Raw genomic sequence first — 19,087 nt, 5'->3', positions numbered from 1 at the left:
AGAGGACAACTTTGGGGAGTCAGCTCTCTCCCTGTACGATACAAGTTCCAAGAATCAAACTCAGATTGTCAGGTTTGGTCACAAGTGCCTTTACCTGTCAAGCCATCTTGCTGGTCCAAAATGTTTTAATTCTTAGGCTTCATGTTCTGTCTTGCAGCTACTCATTTTACACCAAGTTTCCTAATTATTTGCTAGTGATTTTTAATTGGTTGTGGGAGTTTCTAAATTTGGATAAAGTATAATTTTATATTCCCAGTAATTTGTGTGTCCTTAGGTTACCCTGCAGAATCGAGTGGTATTACAAAAAGCCAAACTGTCAGTCTATGTGCAGCCACCATTAGTGTCGACTTGTGATCAGTGCACCTTTGACTTTACAGGTAAGCCTTTTGTTTAATCATGATGTTTACCATGGTGTAAGTTTTTTTCTTCTTTAACTAATAGTGTACTTATTTTATGGCTATATTTATTTCTATTTAGCAAGAATGAGCTCTTTCTGAGACTAACAGTTGTACCGTTGTACTTATATTTCCCTTCCAAATATCTAGTATTCCAAGTATGAATATTCAATTGATAATTTTTTAAAAAGATTATTCTAAGTACTTTTCTTGACTGATTGGAGCTGTGATTGTATTTATTACTATAATTTGGGAAGCTTTCATGCATATGTTGTGTATGTGTGTTGCTGTGTATTGAACCAAGGGCTTTATACATGCAGGTTAAGTGCTCTACCAGCTGAGCTACATCCTCATCCCCAGCCCTGGAAGGCTTTCTTTACTGGGGTTTCTCTAATGACCTCTGTAGTGAATCAGTAACATTTGAAGAAAGAATATTGGCTTGGTAGTTTGGCCCAAGTTTGAATCCTAACTCTTGCACTACTTGATATATGATTTTAGGCAAACTATTTTGGTAGTCACCTGGATTCTTATTTTAAGAAGTAAACAGAGGATAATGGCATCTGTATTACAGGATTATTTTGAAAATTTAATAAATGAATTTAAAGTTATCTGTAATAATATATACAATAGTAGGCATGTGCTAAATGATAATTCTTAGATTTCTTTGTATAGAATCCCTCATTTGAACCACTTACATTCAAGTTGCCAATAGTCCAATTAGAATGACCTTTGAGTTACCTTTGAATCCTTTTCTTTTTTACGTGTAGGACAGCTGTTTAGCCAAAGCTCCCATCTCATACTCATGCCCCTGAATAACTAAGTCTTTACTATGTGCCTGTCAACTAGTGGGAGCCCAGTGAGTATTCACCAAATGAACATGAAAGACAGAGTAAAATGTCTTTGTAGGCGATGCCCAAGAGTCGGAGTTTCAGTATATTTTCCATTTTTAGACAAGATTCCCAATTTATCTTTCTTTAAAAATTTTTAACATCTATTTTTATTAATTTTTTAAACATTTAATGTCAGTGTGTCTGTGCAGATATACATGTGTGTGCTATGGTATATGTGTGGAGGTCAAAGGAAAATTTGCAGGAATTGTGTTTTTCTTTCTTTCTACTATGTGAGTCCTCAGATTACACTCCATGGTACCAAGTGCACTCCATGGTGCCTTTACCCACCAAGCCTTCTCTCTGGCCCCCTGATTTATCTTTCTAAAACAAATTCTGAAGAATTTACTTTTTCAGTTTAAGATCTCCAGTGGTCCTCTAGCAGAGGTCGGGCACAGTCTGCTAAGATGCTGCCTTAATGTCTACATCCAATCCCTGTTTCAAGTTTTCCTAGTTCAGGCTTTGTTCCAGCCATGGAAAAGTACTGCTCCCCCACCAACCTGATTCTCTAACCCTTTTGTGTGTCATTTTCTCTCCTCTTGCTCCAAGTAAAGAGAAGCAGTCTATGGAATGCCTGATACCGTGAGAGGCGTCACTTCCTTGCTCTGGTAGAAGCTGGGTAATCTTGGTCCTTCTTAGCTCTCTTGATTTTAGTTTCCTCATACATAAAAATGGAGATGACAATGGTACCTACATTGTAGGGTTGCAATGAGCATTATGAGTGACTAAAGTGCTGGCATGTAGTAAATGCTTACACAATTTTATTTTTAACAATTGTTACTATTGTGCAACTTGTGCATTACTTTTACATTGCTTACAGTTCCAGAGATGACAAGCACAGTAGCCTTTTCTGTTTATCTGAAAAGAAGTTACACACCATCTGAATTGGAAGGAAATGCTGTTGTTTCTTATTCCAGACCAACAGGTAACACATACAGTAGTTTACAACTTTATAAGCTAATTATTCCTTTAAAGCATTGCAGTTATGAGATATATGATGATGTGTTTAAGATAGGAAACCATGTTGCCAAATATAATGGAAAGAAAACATTCTTTTCTCCTGTTAAATGAAGTTATATGATCTAATTACTTTTATGTATTGTAAGTATTTAATGGTAAGTCTAATTACTTGATTTCCATGTATAATGGTCCTTTCTTCAGTTAATAGCAAATCTGATGCCTTTTTATTAGCACTAGAAAAATGCTTTCTAGATCAGACTTAATTTATTTAAACTAAAATAGTTTGCAGTATTATGCATTACTGTAACATTAAGGCACTATTCAGTTTTAGATAGTTTTTTAATGACTAAATAACACTCCTATCTTATATGTTAGAGTTTTCATGAACAGATCCATTATATTTTCATTTTCATTTCTTCAAGATATTTGTTTAGATTTTAAATTTTTATTTTTAAAAATTATCATAAAAAGTATTAGACACCATTAGGTTGTCTATAGTCTACAAGGAATTCAACTATTATAGAAATCACAACTTAGTTGATTTTGGTATGGTAGGCTTTTCCTTTTTCTTTCCTATGTGATAAATATTTCAGGATAACAGTTTGGTGTCAATTGGTTGTTAGAAAATAAAAATTAATAGCTATAACTTTTAAAAAATGTTTTAGGTCGGGGGCATGGTGGCGCACACCTTTAATCCTAGCACTTGGGAGGAAGGCAGAGCAGGCTGATCTCTGAGAGTTCAATGCCAGCTGGGACTACAGGGAGACCCTGCCTCAAAAAAACCCCACCAAAGTCTCAACCTCTCATAAAAAATGTTTTTAAATGTAGTGTAGCTGGTAATAGGGTATTTCAGCAATTTTATATTTGTGTTTTTAAAATATTTCTGTACCATTTTCTTTTAAAGTTTATTTTTCCAATTGAAAAGTTTTACAGTTCAGAAATGGCGTCTTCACTCAGTTATGCTTCATCTACTCATTGGGCAGTGCTTCCCTCATAATGTACTGTTGCCTAAGTGAAGCTTCTTACTTAACTGCTGATAATTATTAATGCTCTGATGCCATTTTATAACTTGTGTATATGACTTAAAGATCTGTTTTTTTAGATTTAGATTGTTTCAAACTTTATTTTTTAACCAGAAGTGGGCCTTTTATGCATTTATCAAATTTTCAAACTTTGGGGCTATAGAATAGATTTTATGTTTATACAGAGTTAATAAAGTTGGTTTCATAAAGAAATGAAAACTTCATAAAGATTGAAGTATGATGGATCTTTTCATTGGCTGTGTCTAAAATGAATTTGATGGTTTCAATGTTATGTTCACTTTCAGTGTGTTTGAAACAGAAATGAGAAATATTTGGCTCATATATTCAGATCATTTATCATTAACTTAGTGTCTGAACAATCAAAGGTACAGCATTGGATATATGGTTCTAAACTGCCGATGCCTTAATTCACATAATCCTCTCATTAATTTTCAGGGGAAAATAGTGACACTGGTTGAAAATAAAATTAAAATAGAGAAAAGGCTAATATAAAGTAGACGATGAGTTTAAAATTCACTCTAATATTGGAAAATCAGTTTGTGAACTTATCGTTACACATACCATTTTGGTCTCATATGCTTTCCTATAGATGTAATTTAAAATATCTTAAATTATTGCTAAAGCCTTGACATTATTTGGTTGCGAGTTGATTATAAATCAACATAAAAAGTATGTAAAATAAGAGAAGTAAGACAAACCTCAAAACCCAAATGAACATTACTCCATAGTGGCATCTGCTAAAATTATTTTAAGAGAAACACCTGGAAATGTTAGCACTGTGCTTTGTCCTTTATTCAGCACTTTCACTTCATCTCTTTCATTTCATCTATGTACTGCTTTTTTTTTGCCACCTTTGTGCTGAAGTAACAAATTAGTGTGGACTTTTGAGAGTTGAAGTGCAAATGTATTGATGACTTTTCATTTATTCAAGTCATACTCTTCAAATATGAAGACTTTGTTTGCTTAGAGGGAACTGTAGGATAATCTTGAAAGTACAGATTATACTTTAAGCAGATGTGTATCAAGTTTGTGTAGTAACTTTACCACAGATAATTAGTTGCACTTTTCTCTCCCACACCCTTTTGCATTGCTTCTGATGGATAGATCGAAATCCTGATGGTGAGTGAAAAGATAAATGAGAAAAAAATGAATTTCCAGATGAACTTGTTGTTCAACTGAATGGGCATTATAATGTGAATGAGCTTTTATATAAGCTCAGACTTCTTTAGTGTGATGTAATTCCTTGAAACAGCATGACTGTTTCTGCAGGGAGTTATCATTATGGAATTTTCAGCCATTAAAAAGAATGTGTCTAGGAATTAAAATAGAATAACTCTTAAAAAACTTAAAAAACATTTTGCTGAAGTTGTTGGTTATTACCATATATTCTATAATTTTGTTTTACTCCAAGTAAGGAATAAAAAATAAAAAGATATCTGTCATTGAAATTAAGATAGTTTTTCTATATGCTCAAATAGACCCATTCTTCTGTCTGGTAAGAATGCTGTGTCTTGCTTTGCTCCTGTCTCTTGACCTGTTTGGGGTTTCTGGGAGGCTGGTCGGCCATGCTGGCCTTGCTCGGATCAGTGTTGTATTGTTACTCGTATTGCCATAGTCACACATGTTACTTATGCTTCAGTTGCATCGACCTTGTTTCTTAGGTTTTCCTAATCGATATGAGCACATTGAGATCAAGTATTCATCTTTGAATTGTACAGTTTCTGGATACACAGCAGGCACTTAAGTCTTATCTCCTGCTTTGATTTCTTCCCCTGAGAGACTCTTCACATGGTGGTTTATCTTTATTAAAGATATTTTATTAAGACAAATTTTAGCTAACAATATTCATTGATTAATAATAATTAAATACATATAATTTAAATATTTTTTTAAAACACAGCAGTAGTGATTCAAACAATTATGGTACCAACAACTTCTCATGTAGCTTGTAACATCATGGCATCTGAAGGGAATATATATTTATATGAGAAATGTCTTCAAAGAAGCCAGTGCTTATCTAGCTTAATAATAGGAAATTTACTTGTTAAATTAAAACTCAGTTGATCAAAAACTTAATATTTATACTCTAATTCTCAAAATTCTATGTAACTGATAGTATTTTAGATGAAATTTTATATAATACCATATTGCTATTTAAGTTATTAAGTTAAAAATAATCAGGAAAGGTTATCATTGAAGCATATTTTTCCTCTCTTACTGTACAGTCAGCTCAAACCATGAGAAAAAATTAGAACTTGTACTAATTTTAACATTTCCATGTAAACAAAAAGATAGTTTTCAATAATCTATTCGGATGTGATTTAAAATCATCATGAAACTTTAGGGAGCAAAGTTGAAATATTCAGTTGCATCTAGTAGTCAGAAAGTCCAGTATGCTGCCACTTACATCCCACTTATGCACAGGCTTCGTATTTCAAAGACTGATCCATTTTATTGTCTTGATCTGTTCAGTCTGTGTGGCAGATAAGCAGTTCTGCTTTCACTTGTCCAAAAAGAGAAGGAAACAAGTTTTTATGTTGTCCCATAAGACTTAGTCTCCATTATTTCTGCATTAAAGTTACATGACATGGGCAGTGTAAAACATGACTGAGATGGAGCCCAGTGTGTAGCCAGACATAACAGGAAGGGATCAAGGAAGTTCTGGCCACCAGACACTGCTACTGCTTTGGGGTTCCTTGTTTTCAGTAAGAAATTACTCTAGCAGGCCTCTGGACAGAGTTCTAAGGTATTCTATAGAAGTGTAATATATAGATGTCGTTATCCTGTGCCGGTGTGTGTGTGTGTGTGTGTGTGTGTGTGTGTGTGTGTGTGTGTGCGCGCGCGCATGCGCATTAATGTTTTTTTTCTTTTTCCAGCACATTTTGGCTTCCTGTTCGAAAGTGATACCGGGCTGCTAGGTGTGCCAGGTGCACTCAAAATTCTCTTTTTGGAAAAATTATTCTGTCAGGAGTGGTTTTGATGTGAATTTTCCCTCTTAGTGATAAATAATTTTGTGATTAATTGCATGTCATGGCTGCTCCTGTCCATTTCCTCTAGGGGGTTCTGGGAAGGGAAGCATAAGAAGGAGCAGTGCTTATATTTGCTTAAAACTTTCAAAATCCTTTTGAACAAAGTTAGCCTGATGAATGATTAGATTAGTATCTGAATTGAATGATAACATTTCCTTTTCTCCAAGCTTAAGCCCCCAACATGGAGGAAATGTCACTGATGGTAGATAGAGTTAGGTCCAACTAGGCTCTTTCAACTAGGTTGAAAGCTATTCCATGAGCAACACTGAAAAAGTCTTTATTTTAATCTTTTTGTTTTATTTTTGAAGCATGCTCTCAGGTAGCCCAGGTTGGCTTCAAGAACATTGTGTGGCCGTGAATGACCTTAACTCCTTACCCTTCTGCTTCCAAATTGCAAGTGCTGCGATTACAGTATTTGCCACCACAGGAGGCTTGAAAAGTTCTTTTATGCATGCAGTTCTTTCTTTAGTCCAAGTACTGCACATAGACAGAGATAGAGGAGATAGGAGATAGGAGAGGAGAGAGAGAGAGGGAGGAGATGGGGAGAGAGAGAGACAGAGAGAGAGAGAAGAGAGAGAAATATACATCCATATCTTCCATTATGAATCTTTGGCTTCAGATTCTTTAATACAATTACAGTCTGAAGGCTAGTAACTGGTAGCCCAATTTGAACTAGAGGTTTCTTTTTTTAAATTTTTATTTATTGTTTTTATTTTATGAATGTATTGCCTGTGTGCATGTATGTGCACCAGTGTCATGCAATGCCTGTGGAAGTCAGAAGAGGGCGTCAGAATCCCCTGGAACTAGAGTTATGAATGCCTGTTAGCTGCCATGTGGGTGCTAGGAATCAAACCTGGGTCCTCTGTAAGAGCAGCCAGTGGTCTTAATTGCTAAGCCAACTCTCTAGCACTGAACTAGAAGTTTCTTAAGAAGGCATAAATCTTAAAAGAAATGTGCCTCTGTCTAAGCACTAAAGATTGTTTTTGAAATGCTTTGATTTTCCATTGATGGAAAGTGCTATAAAATAATGGCATCCTATTTTTCTTTCCTAAAGGCATGATGTTGTTGATTCCTAAGGATTTCAGTTTCTGTTTTTCTTAATGGTCAAAAAACTTCAAACTGTCATCATTAAAAAAAAATACCTATAATCATTTTATTAAGGGTGTCATCATTTTTCAAAGTAATATTTTCCAAATGTTCTATGGAACGAGTTTACAGTTCCTGGAGAGAAAAGGAATTCTGGCCATGTTGCAACTCTAGTCACTGCAGACCATTGCCCTAGAGTGTGCCATTGTCATTAGCTGGCGCAGTGAAGTGTGAACTGAGTTCTGATGTGTTTCCCCCTTGGACTTAATAGTGGTCCTAATCTGTTTGCTTCTGTTTCTGAACACTCATACACCTGCCGGTTTCTTTAGTTTAATGTATAGACTTGGTAATGTAAAGCCAGTTGATCATTTCTTGAGGCTGTAACTAATGTAATAAAAACCTATTCAATGGACACATTATAATTTGGGGATATATGTAATATATGGAAATTTCCTTAAAGTTACAAAAGGAATGCTTGTAATTTTTTAATGTGGGGTGGAATTGATAGTTTCAGTTTGGACAGTATCTTAGATCATATTAACATAATATTTTGAGTCAAAGCATTTCATCACTACAAAGTACAAATACATATGCCCCTAACAACCTCTTGGAATGTCAGGAAGCAATCCCTGGGACATTCCTGAAGAGACACCAGTTATAATTTCTGTCTAGGATTTCAGAATTCAATTTAACATCTGTTGGTTATGAGCAGAATCTGAGCCTGGTAAGATTTGATAAGCCATCGATTATGTTGTAGAGAATGACAGATAGGCGCCACATGCTCTGAAAAATTACAGGACATCAGTAAGCTCACCATCGCTGATGCTGTCTCACTGTCTGGTGAGGAAATAGTACTGAAGAGTGTACTGTTGCCTTCAGTGGGGATGAAGCCACACAAGTAACTCAGCAGTCTTCATAAAATATCTAATTTCAGGGATCCAGCTTGGGTCATGTCATCATATTTTAATTGTATCTGCTTTTACTACTTTTGAGCTGCACACTGACTCCACTGATGAGAAATAAAGGAACTAGTGTGCAAATCCTACCAAGTGGAGTATGGCCTTTTGAGTTTCCCACTTCTGTATAGTACTTTGCTAAGATACAGCTTTCTATATTCATCTCCTATCTTTCATCTTAACTGATAAAAAGAGAATTCTGGGAGACTGGAGAGATGACTCAGCAGTGAAGAGCACTGACTGTTCTTGCTGAGGACCTGGTTTCAATTCCCAGCACCCACATGGCAGCTAACAGCTGTCCATAACTCCCCTTCCAGGGGATCTGACACCCTCTTCTGACCTCTGTGGGCATTGCACAACAGGGGTGCACTTACATGCATACAAACAATATGCTCATGCACATAAAATAAAAGTAATAAAAATAAAATATTAAAAAAAGAATGTTCTTGCTGAGGACCTGGTTTCAATTCCCAGCACCCACATGGCAGCTAACAGCTGTCCATAACTCCCCTTCCAGGGGATCTGACACCCTCTTCTGACCTCTGTGGGCATTGCACAACAGGGGTGCACTTACATGCATACAAACAATATGCTCATGCACATAAAATAAAAGTAATAAAAATAAAATATTAAAAAAAGAATCCTGGTGCATGCCTTTAATACCAGCACTTGGGAGGCAGAGGCAGGTGGATCTTTGTGAGTCCTTGTCTCAGAAACAAAAAAAAACAAAAAGCACAAAGGCAAGCCAAACCCCCCAGGAAAAAAAAAAAAAAAAAAAAAAAAAAAAAAGAGAATCCTGGAATCTTAAAGAATTGGCTCAGTAACTGAATGTAAGTAACTATAATGGTTTGTTTTTGTGCATTTCATATAATAAATCTTAATTAAATTTAGACCCTCTTCCTTATCCATGCCCCCCATACCACTCTCCCCCACTGGATTTCATGCATTCTCTCATATATGTTAAGTCCTATCTGGTCAACCATTTGTACCCAAATGTCTCTCAGTGCAAGTTCATCTACTGGAGTCCAGTCAGCCTATCTGGAGTCACTCCCTTAAAGAGCTACTCTCTCTCACCCAGCAGCAATCAGTTGCCAATAGTTCTTCAGCTGGGGTTGGGTCCTGCTGCCCATTTCCCTTGTTCTATGCTGGGTTTTAGTCCAGTTGAGTCAGCATGGGTCTTACACATGCTGTCACCATTGTTGCAAGTTCGTCTGGCAGCTTTCTACCTCCAGACGAGCTGTCATAGTCCTAGAGGAAGCTGCTAAGGGAGAAAATCAGTCAGTGGTCTAACCCAGCTCTAATGCCTAATAACCAAAATTGCTAGCACAGCAAACTATCTCTGTTGGTGCAGTAGGGGCACCTTCATCCAGGGCATAAACAACATCTATCTAATTGGACTTAAATTCTCTCAGTGGGAGGGAACTCATGTGGCACTGTAAATATAGTCAAATGTACATGGCTGGAGAGGTCATAGATCCTAGAGAAAACCCTATCTCTGTCATATCTCTAGACAAATGAAATTTCTTACTATGTGCTAAATATGGATCATTATATTTACAGACAAATATATTGTATACCATTCATCAAAGAAACTTCTTTTCTCAACAGATGGAACTTATTACACAGTTCCACAACTGGTTACACACAGAGAATGTATGTCTGATGCCCAGCCTTAAGTGACACATTTTCAGTGGAACCTATACACCTAAGGCTTATGGCACCACAATGATTTTTTATAGTGTCCAAATGGACTCATTTTTAAGTTTAGTTTTCTTTTATGTGTGTGAATATTTTGCCTGCATGTATGTCAGTGCACCAGATGTGTGTGAGGCCCACAGAGGCCAGAGATAGCATCAGATCACCTGGAACTGGAATTACTGACGGTTGTTACCCACCATGTGGGTGCTGGGACTTGAACCTTGGTCCTCTGGAAGAACAGCCAGTGCTCTTAAAGTCTAAGCCATCTCTCTCTATCCCCCAGATGGGCTGCCTTTAAAACCTTATACCATTTAGGGGCTGGAGAGATGACTCAGAGGTTAAGAACACTGGCTGTTCTTACAGAAGACTTGGGTTCAAATCCCAGCACCCACATAGCAGCTAATAACGGTCCATAACTCCAGTTCCAGGAGATCTTATGGCCTCTTCTGTCCTCTGCAGGAACTGCACGAGACGGGTGCCCTTACATACATGCAGGCAATACACTCATACACATAAAATAAAAATAATAAATTATTTAAAAAATATCGTACCATTTATGGACAGACCCCCTCATGTCTATACTCTTTGAACCCTTTTTTTTTCACAGTTAAAAAAATTCTCAGTCAATTTCAGTCATATACTGTTCAAAAGTTTTTTCACTTATGCCAAACAAAATAGTCAGGCAACAAACATACACATGAAGGTGTGTTGCTACTCAACCTACAAATTTTTCTTTCCCAAATTATTTGTCAAACTTGATTGTACATTTTTTCTTTTATTTCAGGTATTCCTCGGGTTATCCAATGTAAATTTAGACTTCCCTTGAAATTAATCTGCCTACCGGGTCAGCCTTCAAAAACTGCAAGCCACAAACTCACTGTTGAAACCAATAAGTCTCCAGTCAGTCTGCTCAGCCTCTTCCCAGGTAGGACTTCTGAAGTAACATGTCTGTAGCCTACACTGCAAGAATTTCAGGTGGAATCCTTCATCATCAGGTAATGATAGGGTAATAATCAGGTAATTGTTGAGTAAGAATATTAAAATGCCTCAAGGATGTCCCTGTCTTGTGTGCCTGCTGAAAGGTGGAGAGTTTATATCAGCAAGGAAGTAAGACATGCCTTCTAAGTATGATGAAAATTATTAGAATCATTATTTTGCTTTAGTATCCAGAATAAAAACATCCAATGTTTCTCTTTTAGACTGGAATTTTTTGCCTTGAAATGTAAACATTTATTGTTCACTGTCATTCTAGATCTTTCAGTGTGTACCCTAAGAATATTGTTCATCATTACTATAGCTTTTAAAAGCTTTTAAAAAATTATTATTATACCCCAAAAAGTAGTCTCACAAGTGGGCGTTCCCCCTGGTTCTGCTGTTTATAGCTGCTGGGCGAAGCAAATGGCTCTGGTTGTTCAGAGGGCCTTCTTATTTTTGGCGTGAGTACTACAGAGTAGAGTGGGGTGATTAGTGAAGTTGAGACTTTCCCTAGATGTTTCACTGAGTAGACTAGAAAAATGGAGGTTTTGATTGGATGAAACATCATTAGTAATTGTGGTGGTTTGAACGAGAATGTCCCCAGTACGTTCCAAGTATTTGGGCATTTTGTCCCCAGTTGGTGGCGCTATTTTGAAAGGTTTTAGGAGATGCGGTCTTTCTGGAGGAAGTGTGTCACTGGGGGGCGGACTTTGAAAGTTCTTAAGTTCTGCCAGATTTCCAGCCTTTCTCTGCTCCTTATACCTGCTTGAGGATGTGACTTTGACTTTCTGCTCTGGCCACTTCCGCTGCCATGCCTCCCCTGCCATTATGGACTCCTTCTGGAACCTTAAGCTCAAATAATCGTGATGACATAGAATTAAAAGGAAAAAACCCTGAGAATTAAATAGCTTTAAAAAGTACATTAAAAATTATTCCTGTTATCTATGATGTGCATCCACACCCTTGCATTGAGTATAGGATTTGGAATACAACATTTAGAAATTTTTAAGTCAGCCTTTATGTAAAATGCTTTCAATTTATTTTTCAGTAATTAAAGGGCTTTAAAAGCTTCATTTATGTGTAACAGAAAAAAAAAATCTCCAAAATGAAATTCTTTAAAAAAAATAAATATTCAAGCCTTAAGTTTGAAGTGAGCTTACACACACACACATGCACATGCACACACACACACACACACACACACAATTAGAAACTTTTTCTTAGTTTCTTCCCCCACTTCTGTCCCATTTCCTCCTTTCTCCCCATCTAGTGAACATGATGAAATCATGTAATTGTTTAAAAAAAGTCTCTCTTTGCTTCCAGTGTACAAAAGGCTTTTATATGTTGATGTTAGATAAAATTGCTATTTCAAATTGTCTAATTTCTTACCAGGAGAAGCAGATTGCTGAGCTTCATACACAAGAAATAAAATAACTTTTAGGTATTTTATTTATTTTACTTTTTAATGTGTATGAGTATATTGCCTGCATGTGTATAAGTGTACCCATGTCATGCAGTGCCCACTAAGGTCAGAAGAAGGCATCAGTTCCCTGGAACTGGAGTTACAGATGGTTGATAGCTGTCATGTGGATGCTGGGAATTGAACCTGGGGCCTCTACAAGAATAGTCAGTGCTCTTAACCACTGAGCCATCTCTCCAGTCCATAACTTTTAATCTGTATTTTTCCTATTTGGTTATCCTTTTTTTTTTTTTTTCCACATGTGAAAAACTGCAGGCAATTTAAAGTGATTTTAATTTCTCTTATTATGAATAAATGTTAAATATGGAAAGTACGATAACTTCCAAAGAGAAACCTATTAATACTCCACTTCCAGTAATGCCTAACGTACTTAATTTCTTTCCCCTAATGTTGTTAAAACTATTTTCTTGGGGCTGACAGATGGCTCAGCAGTTAAGAGCACTAACTGCTCTTGCAGAGGACCTGGGTTTTACCCACACAGTGGCTAAAAACAGTCTGTAAGTACAGTTCCAGGGGATCCAAAGTCCTCTTCTGACCTCCACTGGTATTGCGTGACATCAGTGCACTTACATACGTGCAGGCAATACACTCATACACATAAAATGAAACTAATAAAGAAAATATTTTAAAAAAACGCATTCTTGTAAGCATGCACCCCTCCTCCAAAGATTTTTATTTCAGATTGTTAGGAAACATCCTTGTATAGCCTTAGACAGTCTTATGTGATTTTAATCATTGCATGTTATTTTTTTATAAATCAATACCATGTAATCATTTGATTTGCCCTATACTTTTAGATATTTACATTGTACTCCTTTCCAGTTTTCTGCCTCTTACGACCGTTCATATTTCAGTAGTGATCTCTCTGGTTTCCTTTCTGCTTTTCTTTCCCTTTCCTTTAATTGGAGGTTTGTTAATCTGCTTCTGTTTTCGGGAATTGAGGTCTCAGTTTCCTTGATCTGCTGTTTTAGTCTCTAATTATTGCTCTCTTTTTTCTTGTGTTCTCTCATTCTTGTCTCTCTCTTTCACTCTCTTATTTCCTCATGTGACTCTCTTTCTCTTTCTCTCAGTTTTCTCTCTCCTTTCTTTTCTCTAGGATCTTACTATGTAGCACAGGTTTGCCCAGATTCAGGTGGTTCTAACTCAGCCTCCCAACTACTGGGGTTACAGGTGCGTCAAAACCCCCAGTTTGCTCAGACCATTATTGTTTCTTTCCTTCTACTAACTTTGGACTTCATCCCCCTTCCTCCCCCCAGTTCCTTGAAGTATAAAGTTAAGTTGCTTATTTAAGATCTTTTCTTCTGTCTTGAAATAGACATTTACTTTTGTAAAATCCACAGAATTGCTGCTGTAAATTTTGATATGTTGTTTCATTTTGTTTATATTAGGATATTTTAAAATTTTACCTTTTAACTTCTTTTTGACCCATTGATTGCTCAGAATCTTGTTTAATTTCCACATATTAACAAATATTACAAGAATTCTTTTTATTATTAATTTCTTGCCATGTTGTTAGACAATATATTGGTTGTAATTTTAATCTTGTTGAATTTATTAGGACTTGTTTGGTGATCTAATATGAGTTATCATAGATCATGTTCCATGTAGACTTGATAAAAATGTGTATCCAGCTTCTGTTGAATGTTCTCTCTCTGTGTTTGACCATCTGGTCTGTGTGCAGTCCAAGTTCACTATTTTCTTCTGCTTTTCTGCCTGGATGAGCTGCCAATATTAAACTTAGTAGGAGGGAGGATGGTAGAGTCCTGCAGTCCCCTTTCACTGTATTGCTGTCAATACCCCCTCATTTATATTATGATACAGTGCTCCAGTGTTTACTCCATTTCTATTTACATTTTACATCCTCTTGATCTCTTTATAGTCACACATTGATTTTCATTGTCTCTTTTGTATTACTATCCCAACTCCCATTTAGGTTTCTGTTCGCAGGAAATATAACTTCCCACTCTTTGATTGTAGATCTGTGTTACTTTACAGATGAAATCAGTCTCATATAGGCAGCTTATTGTTTGATCTTTAAAAAAAACTATTCACCTGTTTAGTTTTAATTGGTGAGTACAATTCATGCATTGTGAAGGTGATTGATGAGGAGCAAGGACTTGTGGCTGCCTTTTGTTAATTGTTTTCTGGATGTTTTGTTGATCCACTGTTCCTTTCTTCTTTCAGTAGATTCCTTTTGATTGAGTAATTTTCTTTAGTGATGTGCTTTAATATCTTTTGCTATATTTGCTTCAAGTTTTTGCTTTGTGGTTATCATGAGATCTATATCAAGCATTTTATAGTTATTATAGCTGTTTTAAGCTGAAAAGTTCTTTCATTGTAAATAAAAACTCTATACTTTTATTCTACCACCTCCACATTTTTTGGTTTTGGTGTCATGAAATCCTTATATTTGAATATTTATATCTTTCTTTAAATTTGGAAAAAATTCTGCTTGTCTTTAAGTAAGATTCTTTTTCTTTTTTTCTTTTTAATGCTTATACAGTTTGATACTGTCCTCTAAATCCTGTAGTCTTGATTTATTTGTTCGTTTGTTCATTCATCCCCTATTTCATTCTTTTCATTTTGTATGTTTTCTTTTTTAATATTTTATTTATTATTTATTTTATTTTATGTGTATGAGTGTAAGTGCACCCTTGTCATGCAGTGCCCTTGGAGGTCATGCTGGGAATTGAACCCAGGTCCTCTGCAAGAGCCATCAGTGCTCTTAACCCCTGAGCCATCTCTCCAGCCCCATTGTATGGTTTCTAATACCTTGTCTTGAAGTGTAAAAGTCTTTCTGCCCCTTGGCCTGTTTTACTATTGATGTTCTCACAAACATTTTTGTTCCATTCACTCTATATAGTTCATGCACACCCTCCAAATATTAATAATACAAAACAGCCAAACTTTCTATTTTGAATATTGTTTACTTTGTTAAATTCTTTGTATTTAAACATTAAGTGTTGTGTAAGTAATGTTTTTTCTATTCTCTTTAGACTTTGCCATTCAGTCAGATGATGATCAGGTGAACGTGATGGGTTTTCGTCTCTTAGGAGGCTCCCGAGTTACTCTTCTTGCTTCCAGAACTTCTCGTAAGTAAAACCACGCTATTGTTGTTGAAATGTTCTACACATCAAGGATTCCTGCAAAGGGTGCAGATGATGTTTCCCTAGGTATCAAAACCTGAGCGCTATTGTGAATAAGATGTAAGCATTATGAAATAAGATCATGTTTTGTTAGAGACATGTAGCTTTGGTTTTGGGGGTACAGAGGTTTTGAAAGTTCTAACGAATTTTGAAAGTTTTAAAGAATTGAAAAATGGTTTTATAAAAAAACCCAGTGAAGTAGGTTCTAGGGATTCTTTTTCTGAATTTATTTTTATGTATATGAGTATTTTGCCTACGTGTATGTGAGTATACCCAGCTCATGCAGTGCCCATGGAGGTCAGAAGAGGGCATTGGATCCCCTGGAACTGGAGTTACAGATGGTTGTGTTAGTTACCATATGGGTGCTGGTAACTGAGCTCAGGTCCTCTGCAGCAGCCAGGGCTCTTAACTGATGAGTCATCTCTCTAGCCCAAGGAACTCTAAGGAACTCTTAAAAAACTAGAATTAATTTTCCTTTGATTTGTGTGTGTGTGTGTGTGTGTGTGTGTGTGTGTGTGATTTTATGTATGTTTTTAGAGAAAGGGTCCCCATGTGTAATCTGCATTGAGCTTGAATTTGTGACCCTTCTCCCTTAGCCCCCTTCATGTCAGGGTTTCGGGCTTGTGCACTATGCACAACCTTTACTTTTGTGTATATTCTTACATCCCCTGTTGAGCATTGTTAGAGATGAAGATAAGATGAATGATTTTCACCGAGCCTAACATCAGAAGGTAGAAAATTATGTAGTCAAGCTTGAATTTCAGATTTAAATTTGCTTTTAACTGTTTCATATGACAAACATAGTTGAAACTAGTCAATTTAAAACTGCCTTCTGATGTAGTTACTCTACTAAAAGCATCAAATACACTTTATTATATATACTTTCATGGAAATAAAGATATCAATAGGTGTTGTATTGGAGCAAAATATGTGTGTAGTACATGTGTGCATTGAAATAGTTTGAGTACACTCCAATTTTTTTTTAAAAAAGTCTATAATTTTGGGGTGAGGGTATGACTCAAGTGTAAGGTGCTTGCCTAGCATTTGTGAGGCTTTGATCTCTGGCACTTCATAAAGGAAAATGTCCTTTAGTTTTTACACTTTGCTTCAACTCTGTACTAAATGCATCTATAGTTATACTTGGTTATATTGCAATAATAGAGTGTAATGAGGACATCTTTTTCTTGAAAATGAAATTGTTATGAAACTATGACTGTCTGTAGCTGAGACTGTAATAATTTCTGGAATATACAGATTGTTAACTGGTGAAATAAACCTGAATGCAAGTACATATTCTAGAATAAAACAAAATTTAAAAAGTTATTTTAAAAAGTTATTTAAAAAGCACAATTAAAAAGTTATTCTGAGCAGATGAAAATTTTCTAGATGGTCTTTGTGATCAGCCATGATTGTAGTCCTCCTTACAAAGGCATCAGAGAATATTTTACTGCAGTCAGAACACTTAAGATGAAGTCTCCTGTCTTAACAGATTTCTGAGCGCACAGCCCACTACGTTAACTGCAAGCATGGCCTGCTATTTTGCTTTGGTTAGCTCTACTCTGCACTTGGACGTTTGAATCATTTTGGTGCATTTTTCTTATTTAAATTATGCTTGTTAACTAAACTAAAAAGTTGTCACCAATATTTCCTTGAGAAATTGTACATATCTGAATGACTTCAGTAGATGGGGCTTTATAATTAATCTTTAACTGAAGCCATTTTAAAAAAAAAAACTTATTTTTTATGCCACTGAGAATATTTGTGTCCTAACACATTTGTAGTTGTTCTCTTCCAGGCAAACTGGCCCTTAGAGAAGTTACTATTGTACTTCACCAAATGTCCAGATATATAACTGGCTCATTCACTCCTGTGCTTATGGTAATTAATGCTTTGACACAGCTGTGTTGTGTGTAGACAAATACATAACAGAATGAGAGAAGTCATGTTAGCCAAGAAACCAGTGTCTAAACTGATACTGGATGAGCAGCAACCACATTTTCCTGATTCTTATATAGAGCATACCCTTGGTGATAAAAAGTGTGAAAAGCACCGTTTTCTAGGGTGGAGGCGGATATTGATCCTCATTTATGCCCTATCAGAGCATTAGTCCATTTGTGCCCAACCTGTATTTGGCATTTTTCCTTTTTGTAAAAGGCATTTAGTATTTATTCTTATCAACAAATCTGAATTGACTGAAAAATCTCACGTGTCAAAAGAGCACTGTTATTTCTTCCATTTTAAACACATGATCCACTTGCCATCTAGAGTTGTCCTTAGCTCTTGGCTGGTATTTTTTTTTTGTCAGTTCCTCATATCCATTTTCTTTTAAAACCTCTTGATAATCAACTCAGGCTTCAAATGAGCTATATGGTGATTCTGGCTTCATGTCCTGATCCAGTGCAGATAATCACAGCATGCAGGAATGTGGTGCCTTGGTTCCATACCATCATTTCATAGTTCGTGGTGAAGGAAACTAGTTTTTTATTTTCAGAAAGTATAATAGAGCAGTGCTTCATGCAATTAGGGTTTATTATATGAATTCTGAAAGCATGAAGCAGTTAAGATAAAAATATTTGGGAAAATGTTCTACATTAGCAGAGTTTCTGAAAATTATTATCAGAGCCCTAAATTGGAAATAACAAGACAGTTCACATTTCATCTCAACTATTTTCATAAGTATTGTGAAAAATATTTTCACATGGAGGTCTACACTTTCAAGTGATTCAGTATATTGGGATTTTAGAAGAAATAGAATGTTGCCTGAAGAAGCGAGAGTCCTTCCCGTGTGGTTTGCCTAAATTCAAAACCCATTCCGGTGCACCTTGCTCCCTGCACAGCAAACACTGTTTCCTGGTCTCCGTTTTGTACTCTCTCTTGCTGTCTCCACTATCTTTTCATTCATTCATTCATTCATTCGTTTGTTTGTTTTTGTTTTTGAGACAGGGTCTCTCTGTAGCCCTAGGTGACTTGGAACTCACTATGTAGATCAGGCTGGCCTTGGTCTCACAGAGATTTGCCCTGTCTCAGCCTCCTGAGTGCTGGGATTAAAGGCATGTGCTGCCATGCCCAGCTCTGTTTTTATCCTTATCTCTAGTTGTATCTTGCCTTGTTCTACTTGTTCAGAATGGATTTAAAAGAGTTTTAAAATATACTTAAAGCATAAAAGGTTAAAATAAATAGCTGAAGCAAACAGAGAAAGCAAACAGAGGAAAGAAATTAGTAAATCTAGGAATAAAATTGGCACTCAGGAATACATTTATCTACTTAGTAAGGGGTTAGCAGCACGCAAGAATGAGAATGCATTTTAGTTACAATTTTTAGCATATCAAAATATAGAATCCTTAGGGGCTGGAGAAATGGCTCAGTGAACCTGTGTTCAATTCCCAGCACCCGTATGGCAGCTAACAACCATCAGCAACTCCAGTTCCAGGG

General features: G+C 36.2%; 1 protein-coding gene across 2 annotated transcripts in view; it reads left to right on the top strand.

The window, feature by feature from the left end:
* Bbs9 (Bardet-Biedl syndrome 9) overlaps positions 1-19,087 on the top strand; it is a 530,763-nt gene that overhangs the window by 240,984 nt on the left and 270,692 nt on the right. Inside the window, exons 13-17 of one of the 2 annotated variants that reach the window (XM_008823689.2) lie at positions 275-377; positions 2,103-2,207; positions 4,390-4,404; positions 10,839-10,979; positions 15,506-15,601. In XM_008823689.2, the coding sequence (XP_008821911.1) occupies positions 275-377; positions 2,103-2,207; positions 4,390-4,404; positions 10,839-10,979; positions 15,506-15,601 (460 nt within the window). The remainder of the gene's footprint in view (positions 1-274; positions 378-2,102; positions 2,208-4,389; positions 4,405-10,838; positions 10,980-15,505; positions 15,602-19,087) is intronic. The other variant, XM_017795755.2, reaches the window with a different exon arrangement.

The sequence above is a fragment of the Nannospalax galili genome, unplaced genomic scaffold (genome assembly GCF_000622305.1).
Source record: "Nannospalax galili isolate Female #2095 unplaced genomic scaffold, S.galili_v1.0 scaffold1149, whole genome shotgun sequence".
Classification (NCBI taxonomy): Eukaryota; Metazoa; Chordata; class Mammalia; order Rodentia; family Spalacidae; genus Nannospalax; species Nannospalax galili.
Note: the sequence above shows the minus strand (reverse complement) of the source record. Positions and strands in the feature narration are given on the sequence as shown.